Here is a 19,839-nt window from a genome sequence, read left to right as displayed (position 1 = left end):
AGAAACTACAATGAATCAATGAACGTATGAATATGATGGGACAAGGTAATTTCTCCAGATTGTCCTAAATAGTGACAGTGGTAAGCAGAGCACTAAAGGTACCTATATTAAGTGGACTAAATTGCAAACAAAAGTAATGGGAATGGTATGTAAAAGCCCAAAAGTGAACTAAGACTACACCAACAATCTGGTATTCAGTGGCATGGTTTACCTCTAAGGCTACTTTCACACTAGCGTCGGTACGGGCCCGTCGCAGTGCGTCAGCCCGACGTACCGACGCATGCTGTGAAGTAAAAGCACAACGGGGGCAGCGGATGCAGTTTTACAATGCATCCGCTGCCCCATTGTAAGGTCCGGGGAGGAGGGGACGGAGTTCTGGCCGCGCATGCACGGTCGGAAAAAGTGGAACCGATGGACAAAAAAACGTTGCAAGCAACGACGGACTGCAAAAACACGTGGCAATGCGTCGCTAATGAAAGTCTATGGAGAAAAAAAACGCATCCTGCAGGGACTTGCGGTAAGGTCCTGCGGCATTTCCCAAGCAGGTAGGACCTGCGTGACGTAGGAAGTTATGTGATGGAGCGGTAGGGACCAATTTCTTCAGACGCGTTTCGGAAATACATGGTTTCCTTCCTCAGGTATAGTCCATAGTTACTGGTCTTGAATTTGTCCCTAAAGATTGGAGTAGAGTGGACTTTATCAAACGCATGTCCCGTGCAGAAAGCAGGTGGATTTTTGATTTAGACTCCCTAAAGCCCAAGGGACTTAACAGCGAGGTGGAACTGTTTGCGTTTTACTATCTATAACCATTACTAACCATAATCATGCCTATGGGACATACTTTATGAAATGCAGCCATATCCTAAAGTGGACCATCCCTGAGGAAGGAAGCCATATATTTCCGAAACGCGTCGGAAGGACTTGGTCCCTACTGCGCCTTCTACTCTGCTGCAACACGTGACTTCCTACGTCATGCAGGTCCTGGCGGCTTGGGAAACGCTGCAGGACCTTCTCGCGAGTTACACATACTCATGCACCGCCGGAGAAGAGGGATGTCATGGTCCCTGGGATAAGGGAGGTCCGCATATACCTTTTAAAGCCCGGGTGCGTGGGTCATGTTGGTCCGAACAAATAGCGGCCACGGCGCGCCAGGCCGCAACTGCAAGCTTAAAATGTAGCCCCCGACTTTTCTCTCGTCCAGGCTGGAACGTTGGCTCCGCCCACCGGCGGTTACTGCCGTCCACTCTCTCCGGCGCTTCTTGTTCTGCGAGAAGCGCCTTCTCTTCCTGATCTTGGCGGACATCTTTGGACACCCACAGGACTGATGCTGCAGCGCTGCTCCAGCGTTCTAAATCGCAGCCTCAGGGATTAGTGATTTCGGTGGACACATTGCGGACAACCCCCCCACCCCCTTCCCCGGGGACTCTATTTTATCCTCTTCAGAGGGCGCCTCGATTAAAAACCCCACCGATCGACAATATAGCTCGTTCAGCTTTTGAAGCCTCAGCAGCCGCACTCTTTCCATCTTTTGCCGCTACATGGGTGGCTAAGGCTATGACCCATTGGGCTGAGGTCTTGTCTTCAGCTGTTCTGGATACCAATCTTCCCCCCCGAGGTAGTAGACCTTGCTACTTAGATAGCCAGATCTGGGGATTTTCTAGTGACCGCGTCTCTGGATGCCGCTGACTGTGCTTCTCAAGCAGCAGCAAATGCCATTACCATTCAGAGGTCCTTATGGCTCAGGGACTGGTGTGCCGATTCTGCTTCCAAAAAGTCATTGACTTCTTTACCATATCAGTGCGGTCGCCTATTTGGCGAAAAACTCGATCAATTAATTTCCGACGCCACTGGAGGGAAGAGTAAATTTCTCCCACAACAGAGACCCTTTTGAAACCAACAGCAGCTTGCTCGGTCTCGATTTTTTTTTTTTCTTTTTTTTTTTTTTTTTTTCCCCCGTTCCAACTCAAATTGGTCCTCTACTTCGACACCTTCCGGACCCAGCCCGACACAACGTAGGGATAGAGGCCCCCAAATCTCTTACAAATCTTCCCCTTCATGGAGAGGCAGGCCTAGGCAGTCAGGATCCAGGGAATCCAGACCGGGCAGATCTCCCACACAATGACTCCCTGTGGTATCCAGGGGACACACTCAAACTAGGCGGCCACCTGCTTTCCTTCAGCGACGCGTGACTCTCGGTCGTTCATGATGAATGGGTCTGCGACCTAGTGTCCTCCGGATACAAGATAGAATTCTCCTCTCTTCCACCAAATCGCTTTTTCCTGTCTTCTACTCCCAGGGCAAAGGCATCAGAGTTATTATCCCGGTCCCTCAAAGCGACGGTACAGTACGGCCCATACTGGACCTAAAACTACTGAACAAGTTTGTCAGGGTATGACGGTTCTGAATGGAATCGCTACAATTTGTCATCGCCTCCATGGAAAAAGGTGAGTTCCTGGTGTCTATAGACATCCAGGACGCGTACCTCCACATTCCAATTTTCCCTTCTCACCAGAGGTTCCTTCGCTTCACAGTACAGGAACAATACTTCCAATTCGTTGCTTTGCCCTTCAACCTCGCCACCGCTCCAAGGGTATTCACCAAGGTCATGGCGGCCGCCGTGGCCATCCTTCACACCCGAGGCATGGTGGTGCTACCGTATCTAGACGATATCCTCCTCAAAGGCCCCTCTTTCCACGCCTGCAAGGAGGCTGTGAACATCACAATAGGTCTTTCTCACCTGGGTTGGAAGATAAACTTAAAAAAGTCTTCCCCAGTACCGGCTCAGCAAACTTCCTTTCTAGGAATGATACTGGACTCGTCCCAGTGGTTGGTGCTTCTTCCCCCGGAAAAGATCTTATCCTTACAGCGGGAAGCTCAGAAGCTCTCTCAACCTCACACTCACTCTCTGCGCTTCAGTATGAGAGTCCTCGGCAGGATGGTAGCAGCCTTGGAGGTGGTTCCATTTGCCCAATTACACCTCCGTCCCTTACAGCATGCCCTCCTAGCTGTTTGGGACAGGAACCCGTTCTTCCTCGACCGTCGGTTCTTCCTTCCCCCACTGAGTCACAGTCTCTCAGGTGGTAGACATTAAAATCCTCCCTGAATCGAGGGAAGTCTTTTCTTCCAGGACATTGGCTAGTTCTGACAACAGATGCCAGTCTTCTAGGCTGGGGAGCGGTGTTCTTACATCACACTGCTCAGGGCCACTGGTCACTTCAGGAATCACGCCTTCCGATCAACATCTTGGAAATTCGGGCAATCAGGTTAACTCTTCTCCAATTCCATCCCTTCCTGGTGGGTCGTCTCATCAGGATTCAGTCCGACAATGCCACTGCAGTGGCATACATCAACCGACAAGGGGGAACCTGCAGCATGGCAGCCATGAACGAGGTAGGCTACATTCTCCGTTGGGCCGAGGAAAACCGCTCAATGATTTCTGCGGTTCACATCCCGTGAGTGGACAATTGGGAGGCAGATTTCCTCAGTCGTCATGGCCTCGACTTCGGGGAGTGGTCTCTCCATCCGGTGATCTTCCACCAGATCTGCTGTCGTTGGGGAACTCCGGACGTGGATCTGATGGCCTTGCGGCTAAATTCCAAGTTTCCCGACTTCATAGCTCAGTCCCACGATCCAGCAGCAATCGAGGCAGATGCACTCGTACTCCCGTGGCATCATTTTCGGCTTCCGTACATATTTCCCCAGTTCCCCTTACTGCCGAGAGTCATCAAGAAGATCAGCGTGGAGGAAGTACCGGTAATCCTGATTGCGCCGGTTGTGGTACGCGGAACTAGTTCAACTAGTCACCAATGTTCCCTGACGATTACCGAATCGCGCAGACCTGCTATCACAGGGCCCCATTTACCACCAGAACTCCGAGGCCCTGTGTTTGACGGCATGGCCATTGAGTCCTGGGTTCTAACCCTAGCAGGTTTCTCTCCGGAAGTCATGTCTACCATGATCAGTGCTAGAAAGCCTACGTCTATGCGCATTTATCATCACACTTGGAAAACCTTCTTTTCCTGGTGCAACGATCGGGGACGTTCTCCTCTTGAATTTTCCATTCCTTCCATCCTCGAATTTTTACAAATGGGTTTGGACTGGGGTCTCGCCCTTAGTTCTCTCAAGGGGCAGATTTTAGCCCTGTCCGTTCTGTTCCAACGCAGGATTGCCAACAGATTACAAGTGAAGACGTTCATTCAGGGAGTCTCCCATAGGGTGCCGCCCTATAAGATGCCGTTGGAACTATGGGACCTTAATCTGGTCCTTGGAGTCTTGCAAGAAGCTCCTTTTGAACCTCTACAGGAGGTTTCCCTGTCCTTTCTTTCATGGAAGGTTGCCTTCCTGGTTTCGGTCACAATTCTCAGAGCAGGCGGCTCTGTCTTGTCAAGTTCCGTTCCTGAATTTTCATCAGGATAAGGTGGTTTTGAGAACATCCCCGTCCTTTTTGCCAAAAGTTGTTTCATCCTTTCATCTCAATCAGGAGATTGTCTTACCGTCTCTCTGTCCAGCACCAGTACATCGCATCGAGAAGGCCCTTCACACACTGGATTTAGTGAGAGCTCTCAAGAGATACACGTCGCGGACGGCGTCCTTCCGCAGGTTAGATGCCCTGTTTGTGCTCCTGGAAGGGCCAAGGAAGGGGTTTCCCGCTTCCAAGGCAACAATAGCCAAATGGATTCGTTCAGCTATTCAGGAGTCCTACTGAGTCAGAGGTCATCCTGTCCCAGCAGGGATTAAAGCTCATTCCACTCGGTCAGTGGGTGCATCTTGGGCCATCCGGCACCAAGCTTCGGCAGCACAAGTTTGCAGAGCTGCGACCTGATCCAGTCTGCATACGTTTACAAAACATTACCGTATTCATTCTCAGGCCTCGGTAGATGAATTTTGCAGGCGGCTATGCCGCATGTGTAACCTGTGGGTACAAGGAGCAATTGCAGTTTGCATTGTTTCCCACCCAGGGACTGATTTAGGATGTCCCATGGTCCTGTGTCCCCCAATGAGGCGTAGGAGAAACAGGGATTTTTGTGTACTCGCCGTAAAATCCTTTTCTCCGAGCCAATCATTGGGGGACACAGCACCCACCCTGTTAGCCTAACGGTTTTGGTTTTCTGTGTTGGCTTAGTTTTGATGTAGTTCATCCTGGTTAAATGTTAAGGCCCCTTCACATTAAGCGACGCTGCAGCGATACCGACAACGATCCGGATCGCTGCAGCGTCGCTGGAGAGCTGTCACACAGACCGCTCTCCAGCGACCAACGATGCCGGTAACCAGGGTAAACATCGGGTAACTAAGCGCAGGGCCGCGCTTAGTAACCCGATGTTTACCCTGGTTACCATCCTAAAAGTAAAAAAAACAAACACTACATACTTACCTACCGCTGTTTGTCCTCCAGCGCTGTGCTCTGCACTCCTCCTGTACTGTCTGTGTGAGCACAGCGGCCGGAAAGCAGAGCGGTGACGTCACCGCTCTGCTTTCCGGCTGACCGACGCTCACAGCCAGTACAGGAGGAGTGCAGAGCACAGCGCCGGGGACAGACAGCGGTAGGTAAGTACCGTATATACTCGAGTATAAGCCGACCCCCCTAATTTTGCCACAAAAAACTGGGAAAACTTATTGACTCGAGTATAAGCCTAGGGTAGAAAATGCAGCAGCTACCGGTGAATTTCAAAAATAAAAATAGATGCTCCATACCGTTCATTATTGCCCCATAGATGCTCCATATACTACTGTGCTATATAGAATGCTCTGCACCGTTGATTATGGCCCCATAGATGCTCCTCTTAATGCTGTGCCATATATGCTCTGCACCTTTGGTTATGGCCCCATAAATGCTCCTTATAATGTTGTGCCATATATGTTCTGCACCTTTGATTATGGCCCCATAGATGCTCCTTAGAATGCTGTGCCCCATATATGCTCTGCACCTTTGATTATGGCCCCATAGGTTCTCCTTAGAATGCTGTGCCCCATATATGCTCTGCACCTTTGATTATGGCCCCATAGGTGCTCCTTAGAATGCTGTGCCATATATGCTCTGCTCCTTTGATTATGGCCCCATTGGTGCTCCTTAGAATGCTGCCCCATATATGCTCTGCACCTTTGATTATGGCCCCATAGGTGCTCCTTAGAATGCTGCCCCATATATGCTCTGCACCTTTGATTATGGCCCCATAGGTGCTCCTTAGAATGCTGTGCCCCATATATGCTCTGCACCTTTGATTATGGCCCCATAGGTGCTCCTTAGAATGCTGCCCCATATATGCTCTGCACCTTTCATTATGGCCCCATAGGTGCTCCTTAGAATGCTGCTGGTGCTGCCATAAAAAAAAAAAAAAATCACATACTCACCTCTCTTCTCAGGACGCCGGCGCTTTCAATAATTACCTGCTCCTCTGCGGCTCCGTCTCCAGCACTGACGCTCAGCAGAGGGCGCGCACTGACTACGTCACAGCGCCCTCTAACCTGAGCGTCACTGCTAGAGGACGCTGGAGACGGAGCCGCACCGGAGCGAGGAGCAGGTAAATATAGCGCTGCGCTCCCCTTACCTGCTGCGGCGCGGTCCCTGCAGTCCCTGGCTTCTCCGGCGCTGCAGCTTCTTCCTGTAATTGAGCGGTCACATGGCACCGATCATTTACAGCAATGAATATGCGGCTCCTCCCCTATGGGGGTGGAGCCGCCTATTCATTTCTGTAATGAGCGGTGCCATGTGACCGCTCAGTACAGGAAGAATCTGCAGCGCCGGAGAAGCCAGGGACTGCAGGGACCACGCCGCAGCAGGTAAGTATGACTACACAGCCCCCGCTCTCCCTCCCCTGCTGACACCCGGGTATATGACTCGAGTATAAGCCGAGAGGGGGACTTTCAGCCCAAAAAAATGGGCTGAAAATCTCGGCTTATACTCGAGTATATATGGTATGTACTGTTTGTTTTTTTTCTTTTAGGATGGTAACCAGGGTAAACATCGGGTTACTAAGCGCGGCCCTGCGCTTAGTTACCCGATGTTTACCCTGGTTACCAGTGAAGACATCGCTGGATCGGTGTCACACACGCCGATCCAGCGATGTCAGCAGGGAGTCCAGCGACGAAATAAAGTTCTGGACTTTGTTCAGCGACCAACGATCTCCCAGCAGGGGCCTGATCGTTGGTCGCTGTCACACAGAACGATTTTATCAACGATATCGTTGCTACGTCACAAAAGGCAACGATATCGTTAACAATATCGTTATGTGTGAAGGTACCTTTAAGCTCCTACTGCTTTGTTACCAAACTGGTTCGCTTGGAGCCAGCAGGAGGGTGTATACTGCAGAGGAGGAGCTATCCTTTCTGTATTACTTAGTGTCCTAGTGGCAGCAGCATAATACCCATGGTCCTGTGTCCCCCAATGATTGGCTCAGAGAAAAGGATTTAACGGTGAGTACACAAAATTACCTGTTTATTGGCAACTGTGTGGTGTTGTCCTATTTGCAGCTGTTTCCTCCCTTACTACACTAGCACCGTATAATATCTACTATTAGTAAGGTGTTAGAAAGAAGTTACAGGGTCAGAAAGCATTGTTCTCTTTATTTGTTTTTCCCCTGTGCGTTTCTTTTTTAATTAATAGTTCTTGACACTTTTTCTGCTTGGTTATACAGACCACCATGTTCAAATTTTCAGTATGAATTTTATGTTAAAATGTTTTGTCTTAATCGGTCTTTAGTTGTTTTACCTTTAGTCATTGTTGTTTGGGCCACAAACCATTTTGCCAAAAAATCATGAATATTCCAATTATCTTGTTTTTAATGTTAAATGCTTAGAACTAATGAGCAGCATGTTTGTTACTTTGTTAGATGTGTGTACTCATGAAGTTAACTTTTTACTTCTCTCTGATAGCATTCAGTGCCAATGGGAAAGATGTGATTGTGGACTTCCCTCAGCAGTCGCACTGGACCGGACTGTTGTCTGAAATGGAATTGGTGCCAAGCATTCACCCTGGAGTCACGTAAGTGTCTTCTCTATTGGGCATTGTGGAGACGAGCATTCATAGACTCCTTGTGTCGCTGCAGGTGTCTTCTCTATTGGGTGTTATGGAGACGATAACCCACTGACCTCGTGTCTTTTCGATTGGGTGATGTGGAGACAAGCACCCACTGACCCCTCGTCTTCTCTTTTGGGTGTCTTCTCTATTAGGTGTTGTGGAGACGAGCACTCACTGACCTCTTGTGTCTTCTCTATTGGGTGTCTTCTCTATTGGGTGTTGTGGAGATGAGCACCCACTGACACCTCTTGTCTTCTCTATTGAGTGTCTTCTCTATTGGGTGTTGTGGAGACGAGCACTCACTGACCTCTCGTGTCTTCTCTATTGGGTGTTGTGGAGACTAGCACCCACTGACCTCTCGTGTCTTCTCTATTGGGTGTTGTGGAGACAAGCACCCACTGACCCCTCGTCTTCTCTTTTGGGTGTCTTCTCTATTAGGTGTTGTGGAGACGAGCACTCACTGACCTCTTGTGTCTTCTCTATTGGGTGTCTTCTCTATTGGGTGTTGTGGAGATGAGCACCCACTGACACCTCTTGTCTTCTCTATTGGGTGTCTTCTCTATTGGGTGTTGTGGAGACGAGCACTCACTGACCTCTCGTGTCTTCTCTATTGGGTGTTGTGGAGACTAGCACCCACTGACCTCTCGTGTCTTCTCTATTGGGTGTTGTGGAGATGAGCACCCACTGACCCCTCGTGTCTTCTCTATTGGGTGTCTTCTCTATTGGGTGTTGTGGAGATGAGCACTCACTGACCTCTCGTGTCTTCTCTATTGGGTGTTGTGGAGACTAGCACCCACTGACCTCTCGTGTCTTCTCTATTGGGTGTTGTGGAGATGAGCACCCACTGACCCCTCGTGTCTTCTCTATTGGGTGTTGTGGAGATGAGCACCCACTGACCCCTCGTGTCTTCTCTATTGGGTGTTGTGGAGATGAGCACTCACTGACCTCTCGTGTCTTCTCTATTGGGTGTTGTGGAGACTAGCACCCACTGACCTCTCGTGTCTTCTCTATTGGGTGTTGTGGAGATGAGCACCCACTGACCCCTCGTGTCTTCTCTATTGGGTGTTGTGGAGATGAGCACCCACTGACCCCTCGTGTCTTCTCTATTGGGTGTTGTGGAGATGATCTATATCCCTAAAATCATAATCTTTATTAATTGAACCTGCACGTTGGTTCACACCACAAAATTGACCAAAAGATATAAGACCAATATGTGCTCACACAAACACTGAATTTAAAAATGGGGTATACTAGGCATCCCTAGTGAGCACTATACTCATACCTGCCTGGCTGCGGGGGTTGGCACCCTACAGGGAAACGTTGTGGCGCCCCCACTCCACGGTGGCTGTCCCTAGAGGCCCTGTTGCACCCTATAACCACTATGGAACACCCACTACCCGCAGCCTAGGGACCACTGTAGGCTATACAGAGATATTCCTACACTAAAGGAGTACTAGATCCCCACACAAAAAAACATGTATAAAGAACACAGAAGGCAAATAAGCATTGGCGTGCTATAAAGGGAGTTTTCTTGGGGCACAGTCCTTCACCGGTTCATCATACCAATTGTAACATAGTAACATAGTTAGTAAGGCCGAAAAAAGACATTTGTCCATCCAGTTCAGCCTATATTCCATCATAATAAATACCCAGATCTACGTCCTTCTACAGAACCTAATAATTGTATGATACAATATTGTTCTGCTCCAGGAAGACATCCAGGCCTCTCTTGAACCCCTCGACTGAGTTCGCCATCACCACCTCCTCAGGCAAGCAATTCCAGATTCTCACTGCCCTAACAGTAAAGAATCCTCTTCTATGTTGGTGGAAAAACCTTCTCTCCTCCAGACGCAAAGAATGCCCCCTTGTGCCCGTCACCTTCCTTGGTATAAACAGATCCTCAGCGAGATATTTGTATTGTCCCCTTATATACTTATACATGGTTATTAGATCGCCCCTCAGTCGTCTTTTTTCTGTGGATTGTGGATGAGCCAACTGCAATATACCACCAAAGATTCATAAATGTGTGAACATGTATATAGATAGGACAGCCCAAGCACTTATCTCCCTTCATACGCCGTTTGCCCAAGACCCCAGCTCTTTTTTCATGAAAACCTTGGATAGTGGTGGCGATTCACTAAGGTTTTTACGCCAGAATTCTTGTAAAGAACACCGTAAATCAAATTTTTTTTGGCTCAACTCATTAGTTGCACAAAAATATTGTGACATTTGTCAATTACACACCGGTTTCAGCCAGCTCTGCCAATATGGGAGTAGCATGGGTGGCACGGGCAGGGCTGGACTGCGACTAAAATTCAGCCCTGGCATTTGAAGTTACACAGGCCCACTTGTCACATGGTGACTGTATAATATCTTTGAACACTTGTAGGTTACAAGAAGTGAGGGGAGTGTAACACGACTATATAACATATAATTACAGCTGTATCCAGCATTACAGCTCGGTCCTATTTATTGCTTTTAGTTGCAGTACCAAGAAAAGCCGCTACTTTACCTACATAACTGGATCTCGTAGATAATGAAAGGATGAGATGACCAAAGGCTATGGAGCCTCATTCTGATGCTCCATAAACTTTGCCTACAGCCACTTTTGGTTCCGCTGCGCAGCACGAGACCTGGTTACTCTGAAGAGCGGTGACATCCATAACATCACCGCTCTTCAGATATTCCGGGCCTTGCGCTGAGCTCGGTGACTGTGAAGAGCAGTATTGTTACTACCGTGACAGCTCTTCAGTCGCTGGGTCTCGCCAGGTCTGGGCTAGTAGTGGGGGTGTCTGATAGACACCTCTGCATTACATAAACCAGGGATTGATAGCAGCTGACATTACGCAGCTGACATCAACCCTAAAAATCATTACACATACCAGAATTAAATGCTTTGGCGGCTGGGAAAAGCAGTAGAGTTAGCGCTATTCCCAGGCATCAGGTGCTAACTACAACTGTCATCATCCTTGCCTCCTCTCCCTGGGAAGCATTTCTGCTGTATTTACATGCACTGATCTCAGGCAACGAGTGTGATCGACAATACTGAAGTCGCTCGCTTGTTTCCCGGCCTCTTTACACCAACTGAGAAAGAATGATGGGGACAGAACAATCACAATTAGATCAATCTGTCCCAATACAGTATCATGTTATCAGCAGCACTTCTACAGTTTACAGCGGCGATGTGCTTCTGAGAACAAGGATTTCTGTTCCCACATAAACAATCCAATCACTCGATGAATAAATAAAAATGAATTTTGCTTGTTTAGTATAATACACCCCATAGTCCTCCATATATTCTAATATTCACCACAGTTCTCCATATAGTATAATACACTCCTCAGTCCTCCATATAGTATAGTACACTCCTTAGTCCTCCATATAGTATAATACACTGCTCATAGTGCTCCATATAGTGTAATACATTCCTCAGTCCTCCATATAGTATAATACACTCCTCAGTCCTCCATATAGTATAGTACACTCCTTAGTCCTCCATATAGTATAATACACTCCTCATAGTGCTCCATATAGTGTAATACATTCCTCAGTCCTCCATATAGTATAATACACTCCTCAGTCCTCCATATAGTATAGTACACTCCTTAGTCCTCCATATAGTATAATACACTCCTCATAGTGCTCCATATAGTATAATACACTCCTCATAGTCCTCCATATATTAAAATACACTGCTCATGTCAGCGGCGGCAAAGCTCCAGCAGTTTGCTAGAGTGGAAGCCGCAGGGAACACAGGAAAAGCAGAGGAGGACGACGGAGTGGACACAGACACAGAAGGAGAGGAGGAAAGCCCAGCAGAGGAGCAGGAGGTACAACAGGGGAGCAGGGATGGTGACATGGCGGTGGTAGTAGGGGGACCTGAAGATAAGGAGTCAGGAGCAGAGCCCACCCTTAGAGATGTCTTTGCACTGGTATCATCCTGCAAACAATCCCTGACCCAGCAGATACAGGAGGTTAAAGGGGATACAGCCCAGATAAATGCAGCCCTGCAGAAGATTGACAAACGTGTGGGGGCTGTGGAGGAAAGAGTGAGCACGGCAGAAGACCATATAGTGCAGCTGCAGAAAGCGGAGAGGAAGTTTGCTCAAACAATATCGGAGCTAGCTGCAAAAAATGAGGATCTGGAGAATAGGTCCAGAAGAAATAACATTCGCATAGTGGGTGTCCCTGAAAAAACTGAGGGGAGGAATCCCACGGAGTATATTGAAAGCTGGCTCCTTGAGACTTTTGGTGATGCAGCACTGACAAAAGTATTTGCGGTAGAGAGAGCCCACAGGGTCCCACCGAAACCACCTGTCCCTGGAGCAAGTCCCCGTACCATGCTTGCCAAAATCCTAAACTACAGAGACAGAGACATTATCCTGAGGAAGGCTAGAGACATGACGGATCTGACAATTGGAGGTCAAAGAATTGCTATTTACCCTGACTATTCCGCCCTGGTACAGAAACAACGGATGATGTTCACGGGTATCAAGAGACGGCTGAGAGAACTGGGAGTGCAATACTCCATGATGTTTCCGGCACGACTGAGAGTGGTAGCGATGGATAAGATTCACTTTTTCCAGACGCCGGAGGACGCTACCCAGTGGATAGATCTTAACGCTAAAAAACTTAAAGGGAAAGGAGATTGAAAATGTGGGGCGGGTTGGTCGGGAGGTATCTTAATTCTTTCAAAAAGGGGAAAAAAAGAGATTGACTGACAGTACACTGGTAATTGAAATGTGAAGGTTGAAGGGTGGAGTTGGGTATTACTCAGGGAACGCACTGGGAGAGCTGGTGCGGCGGTGAAATATGAGGGAGGAAGGGTGTGCAGCGTACTAAAAAGTTTATTTAGTTTCTTGCAGTTGTAATATAATACAGGTTTAATTATACTGTTCTTCTAAGAATTGCGCCGAATTCTGTTATAAACGGTAGCGGGAGGCGGAAAGAGAAGGTTTAGCAAGAGTGTTCGCAACGGGTGATGGTGCCCCACTCTTGATAAGAGGCAGAATGTATAATATTGGGGGGTGTGGGGGAGGGGGGGGGAGGGGTGAGGGTGGGGAGGGAAGTTAGACAGCTCAGAACCGGGAGTATTGACATAACTAAGGATGATGAGTCACATAATAGGGGACCGCTTTAAGATATTGAGCTGGAATGTGAGAGGCCTGGCGGATAAGTCTAGGAGAGCTGCGAGCTTGCAGTATGCGAAGGATCAACGGGCTTCTATGATATGCTTGCTAGAGACGCACTTGATACAGGAGAAAGTGGACGTACTAAATAGACGTTGGATACAGAAAGGGTATCACTCTACCTTCTCGACGTACTCAAGAGGTGTGTCAGTGTTGGTGCCGGTGGGAGTGCAGTATGAAGAGGTGAAAGTATGCGTGGATGCTGAGGGTCAGTATGTGGTGATACAATGTATATTGTATGGAGTGAGATTGTGTGTTGCGGCAATGTATATTCCACCTCCATATTCAAGTAAGAAGATCAGGGAGGTATTGGAGAGGGTGGAACGATGGGAACCACTGCCACTCTTAATTATTGGGGATTTGAACAATATATGCGATGACTTTTGGGATAAAAATAAGAACGCCCAGAATAGGTCGGAGGGGCACACTACAACATTTGGAACCTATGTGCGTGAATTAGGCATGATTGATCTATGGAGAGTCAGACATGTTGGGGAGAGAGGATACTCGTGCTATTCGCCGGCTCATGCTACGCTATCCAGAATTGATATGGCACTGGGTAACCGCCTGTTGGACACAATGGTGGGGGAGGTGCGTTATCTGCCGAGGGCCCTTTCGGATCATAGTCCAATTGAGGTGGAGGTTAGGTTGTTGGGGACACGGACTACAAGCGGGAGAGAATGGAAGATCCATCCTAACTGGTTACAGAGTATTGACTTGGACGGTATAGGGAAGGAGGTGACGGAATTCTTTGCGTTAAATGATGGGAGTACTGATGCTCTGACTGTTTGGGATGCAATGAAAGCGTACCTGAGAGGGCTACTTTTTAGAGACATTAGTAGGTGTAAGAAGAGGACAAGGGAAGCGGAGAGAGTGGCATTGGAAGAGTTGAAAGCCGCGGAGGACGAGATGGTAGTACTGGGGACCTCCGAGGCAGAGAAAAGGTTGAGAACAGCGCAAAATTGTATGGAAAAGATTCTGCTGGGAAAAGCTGAAAGGAAGCGGGAGTTTCAGAGGGTGGCTTATTTTCAGGAGGGAGAAACAGTGGGACACATGCTATCGGTGGTAGCCGCGGCTCAGCGTAGTACCTCATATGTACACTCGTTGGTTTCGGATGGGGGGAGCAGGGTATCTGAAACACCTGATATTATAAAGGTCTTTGCGGACTTTTACGCGGACTTATATTCCTCCAGGGTCAATGAGTCAGCCGGAGATACGGAGACTTTCCTTGAGAGTCTGGGTCTTCCGAAATTGAGTGAGGAGGATAGGGTGAGCCTCGATGCCCCTATCACCGAGGAGGAACTGAGTCGGGCGCTGAAGTCTATGGCCAATGGGAAGGCACCTGGGGTTGATGGGTTACCAGCCGAAATCTATAAAAGTTTGGAGGAAGTGCTGATTCCCAGATTAAAGTTAGTACTGGAGGAGGCTGGATGTAAAGGGTATCTCCCAGCATCTATGAGGGAGGCTATTATAGTGGTTATTCCGAAGGAGGATAAGGATCTGGGGAAGCCTGAGTCATATCGGCCAATCTCTCTGTTAACCATTGATGTCAAACTCTTGGCAAAGGTGTTAGCTACCCGTCTGTCTAGTGTCATTACTAACCTTGTGCATCCGGATCAGTCTGGTTTTATGCCTGACAGATCTACAGCGGTTAATCTGCGGAGGCTGCATATGAACCTGCAGCTGAAGTCTGACAATTGTGGCCGAAGGGTTATTGCATCCTTGGACGCCCATAAGGCGTTTGACAGTGTGGAGTGGGGATATCTCTGGCGGGTGTTGAAATGTATGGGTATTGGCCCGCAATTTGTGGCGTGGACTCAACTGTTATATTCACTACCAACAGCTAGAATTAGAGTGAATGGGGAACTTTCTCAGCCTATAAAGCTGGCCAGAGGTACGAGGCAGGGTTGCCCACTGTCGCCCCTTCTGTTTGCCTTAGCTGTGGAGCCATTGGCCGCCAAGATCCGACAGTCGGATGAAGTCCCTGGGTTCAGTTATGGGAGTGTTGAGGAGAAGATTGCGTTATATGCAGACGACATCCTACTGTTCCTAGCGGACCCGGATGAAGCCTTGAATGGGGCTATCGAGATCGTTGGGAAATTTGGAGACTTATCGGGATTGAGGATAAACTGGGATAAATCGGTCCTCTTTGAGGTGGATGGGGTGGAGGAGAGCAGAAGTGAGCCATTGGGAGAGGGGCGGCTTAGGGTAGTATCCCTTTTCAGATACCTGGGAATATGGATCTCGATGCCAGTTACAGAGTTTCTGTATAGGAATTTGACACCTCTCGTGGGCGCCCTTAAAGCAAAAGTGGATGCATGGAATAAATTGCACTTATCGGTGGTGGGGAGGGTTAATCTAATTAAAATGGTTCTGATGCCCAAATTACTCTACGTCCTACATAACGCGCCAGTTTGGATTCCACGTGGGAAATTCCGGCAGATTAATGCTCTATTTAGAAGTCTGATATGGGGGAGGCGGTACCCACGTATTCGCCTGGAGACGCTTCAGCGACCCAAGGAAGATGGAGGATTGGCTTTACCCAATCCTGAGTTATACTTTCTTGCAGCCCAGAGCCAACATTTGAAGGGCTGGGCACGGGAGGTGTCCTCCAGTGCGGTACAGCACTTGATGGAGAGGGTGACAGACCGACGACCGGTAGCGCAGTGTCTGGAGGATGGTTCCTTGGGAGTATTGGGGAAATTATACCCAACTATGTTTTTGATATATAAATTATGGACCAGACTGCGACAGATTCGGGGGGTTACGGGGCTGACTAAATTTACACCGATATGGTTTAATAATAATTTGGTTGAGTTTGCGGCCCTTGGAGTGCTGACGGAGTGGAGGGCCAAAGGAATCCACTTGGTGGCTCAGATAGTTCAACAACGAGGATTAAAGTCCTTTTCGCAGCTGCAAGGGGAGTTTGGACTGAGACCGACTGGGGAGTATCAATATGCTCAGATGAAACATGCTTTTAAAGCTCAAAACAGGGGCGGTGGTGTTGAGATCCAAGAGGACATAGTTCTGGAATACGTGTGTGGGGAAGGGTCCACAAGGGGAGTCATTACCACCCTTTATAAGGACCTTCTACATGCATATTTGTTAGACTTCCCTTTAAAAGCGAGAGCGAAATGGGAAAGAGATTTAGGCCCAATGGAGGATGAAACCTGGGAGTCGGTGTTGGAGTCGGTTCCACGAGTGTCGCTGAGCGAGCCGTATAGACTATCGCAGCTGTACATCTTGCACAGAGTCTATAAATCACCGGAAGTGTTGTGCAGAGCGGGGTTGCGTGCTGACTCTGAATGCCCGAGATGTAAGACTGGGAATGCAGGAATATACCACATGATGTGGACATGTCCAAGACTGGTTGCTTTCTGGTTGGTGGTAATGAGCCGTGTGGAAGGGGCGTATAAATGCAGAGTGCCGAGAGATCCGATAGTGTGTATACTAGGATATGTAGAGGAAATTAGAGTGGATAACATCTGGAAGATAGCAATAGCTAGGCTATTATATATGGCAAGGAAGGTAATAGCAAGGAACTGGATCAAGGAGGAACCGCCTACAAGGGGTGAATTCCTGAATTATGTTAAACATGGTCTCAATCTGGAAAAGGGGGTCTATAAAAGACGTGGGAAAATAGAAACGTTTGACAAAATGTGGTCTCCGTGGCTCGAGCTGGGATGAGTAGTTATGGGAAATGGGAGAGTGAGAGCCTCTGAAAGGAAGAGAGTGCTAGAGGAACAAGCGAACATAAGTGAGTCAAATGGCTCAAGGAACCATCAATACTGGTAACAAAAGTATAACTGGGAAGGAGCTGTCAGGGGAGGGGGAGGTTTGGGTATGGTTGGGATTGTTGGGGGTTTGGAAAATGTTAAAATTTTTGTAAAATACTGGACAGTGCATAAATTGTATTGTGCATGTTTGCTTTCAATAAAAAAACTATTTAAACAAAAAAAAAAAAAAAAAAAATACACTGCTCAGTCCTCCATATAGTATAATGTACTGCCAGTCCTCCAAATAGTATATTACACTCCTCATAGTGCTCCATATAGAATAATGCACCGCCATTGTCATCCATGTAGTACAATTCACTTCCCATAGTATACTGCACCCCATAGTTCTTCATATAGTATAATGTATTCCCCATAGTCCTCGATACAGTATAATGCCGCCCACATATAGTATAATGATGCCACTCCAGAGTATAATGCAGTCACCCCACAGAATATATTGTAGCCCCCTGAGTATAATGTAACCCCCCAGATAATATAATGCAGCCCCCTCATATAGCATAATGCAGCCCCTGCATATATATGGAAGCCCCCTTATAGAGCATAATGCAGCCCCCCATAGAATATAATGTAGCCCCCACAGAATGTAATACAGCCCCCATAGAATGTAATACAGCTCCCCCATAGAATATAATACAGCACCCCATGGAATGTAATACAGCCAACCTCCCCACAGAATATAATACAACTCCCCATAAAATGTAATACAGCCCCCCATAGAATGTAATACAGCCCCCCATAGAATGTAATACAGGCCTCCCATAGAATGTAATACAGCCCCCCCATAGAATGTAATAAAGCCCCCCAATAGAATGTAATACAGCACAGCCCCCATAGAATGTAATACAGCACAGCCCCCATAGAATGTAATGCAGCCAGCCCCCATAGAATGTAATACAGCACAGCCCCCATAGAATGTAATACAGTACAGCCCCCATAGAATGTAATACAGCACAGCCCACCTAAAATAGAATACAGCACAGCCCCCATAGAATGTAATACAGCACAGCCCCCATAGAATGTAATGCAGCCAGCCCCCATAGAATGTAATGCAGCCAGCCCCCATAGAATGTAATGCAGCCAGCCCCCATGGAATGTAATGCAGCCAGCCCCCATAGAATGTATTGCAGCCAGCCCCCATGGAATGTAATGCAGCCAGCCCCCATGGAATGTAATGCAGCCAGCCCCCATGGAATGTAATGCAGCCAGCCCCCATGGAATGTAATGCAGCCAGCCCCCATGGAATGTAATGCAGCCAGCCCCCATGGAATGTAATGCAGCCAGCCCCCATGGAATGTAATGCAGCCAGCCCCCATGGAATGTAATGCAGCCAGCCCCCATGGAATGTAATGCAGCCAGCCCCCATGGAATGTAATGCAGCCAGCCCCCATGGAATGTAATGCAGCCAGCCCCCATGGAATGTAATGCAGCCAGCCCCCATGGAATGTAATGCAGCCAGCCCCCATGGAATGTAATGCAGCCAGCCCCCATGGAATGTAATGCAGCCAGCCCCCATGGAATGTAATGCAGCCAGCCCCCATGGAATGTAATGCAGCCAGCCCCCATGGAATGTAATGCAGCCAGCCCCCATGGAATGTAATGCAGCCAGCCCCCATGGAATGTAATGCAGCCAGCCCCCATGGAATGTAATGCAGCCAGCCCCCATGGAATGTAATGCAGCCAGCCCCCATGGAATGTAATGCAGCCAGCCCCCATGGAATGGAATGCAGCACAGCCCCCATGGAATGGAATGCAGCACAGCCCCCATGGAATGGAATGCAGCACAGCCCCCATGGAATGGAATGCAGCACAGCCCCCATGGAATGGAATGCAGCACAGCCCCCATGGAATGGAATGCAGCACAGCCCCCATGGAATGGAATGCAGCACAGCCCCCATGGAATGGAATGCAGCACAGCCCCCATGGAATGGAATGCAGCACAGCCCCCATGGAATGGAATGCAGCACAGCCCCCATGGAATGGAATGCAGCACAGCCCCCATGGAATGGAATGCAGCACAGCCCCCATGGAATGGAATGCAGCACAGCCCCCATGGAATGGAATGCAGCACAGCCCCCATGGAATGGAATGCAGCACAGCCCCCATGGAATGGAATGCAGCACAGCCCCCATGGAATGTAATGCAGCACAGCCCCCCCCCCTCTCAATTGCCCCACAATCCAGTTATCACTCATTGATATATATGTATATATATATATATATTAAAAAAAAAAAACAACACTCTCCTCACCTCTCCTCGTGCCCGGCGCTGCTCCCGGCTCCGGTCTCAGCAACTGCAGTCTGCCTGGCCACACAGCAGGTGCACGATGATATGATGTCATCGCACGCCCGCAATGTCAGAGGGGGGAATGATGGGAGAAGGAGTGACAGCGGATGCGCTCTTCTCCATCATTGCATTCAACTGTACCGGCATCATAGACGCCAGTATGTATATGTGGGGGGGGGAGGGGGGGCGCTGTCACCAATTTTCTCAAAACAAAAAAGGTCTTGCACCTGTTGAGGCTGGTGTACTGACTTTGGATTTCTATTTTGCATTGGGTGTGTATAATCCTTATATTATGATGTCCTGCTTTGGAATCAATGTCTCATGGGACCAAGTGTATTCAGTCTCCAGCCACCTAACCTAACAGCTGCAGCTTGTACTGAGCAGTGTGAGTTCTCAGCAGGAACGAGGGACATAGTGTTGATCAGGCTAGGTTGGCAGATAATCAGTTTTCATTTTTATAAAGGATTATGCAGCTATTTAGATATGGTACCTAAACATTCAGGTCTCTCTCACCTGGTCCCTTTTCAGTGACTTTTAGCAAGAAAATGGAGACAAT

General features: G+C 48.4%; 1 protein-coding gene across 3 annotated transcripts in view; it reads left to right on the top strand.

The window, feature by feature from the left end:
- HERC2 (HECT and RLD domain containing E3 ubiquitin protein ligase 2) overlaps positions 1-19,839 on the top strand; it is a 296,865-nt gene that overhangs the window by 176,442 nt on the left and 100,584 nt on the right. For all 3 annotated transcript variants that reach the window (XM_069757837.1, XM_069757836.1, XM_069757835.1), the window contains exon 51: positions 7,870-7,978. In XM_069757837.1, coding sequence (XP_069613938.1) covers positions 7,870-7,978 — 109 coding nt within the window. The remainder of the gene's footprint in view (positions 1-7,869; positions 7,979-19,839) is intronic.

Source organism: Ranitomeya imitator, chromosome 3 (assembly GCF_032444005.1).
Source record: "Ranitomeya imitator isolate aRanImi1 chromosome 3, aRanImi1.pri, whole genome shotgun sequence".
Lineage (NCBI taxonomy): Eukaryota > Metazoa > Chordata > Amphibia > Anura > Dendrobatidae > Ranitomeya > Ranitomeya imitator.
The sequence above is the reverse complement of the archived record's forward strand: the minus strand, read 5'-3'. Positions and strand labels throughout refer to the sequence as shown.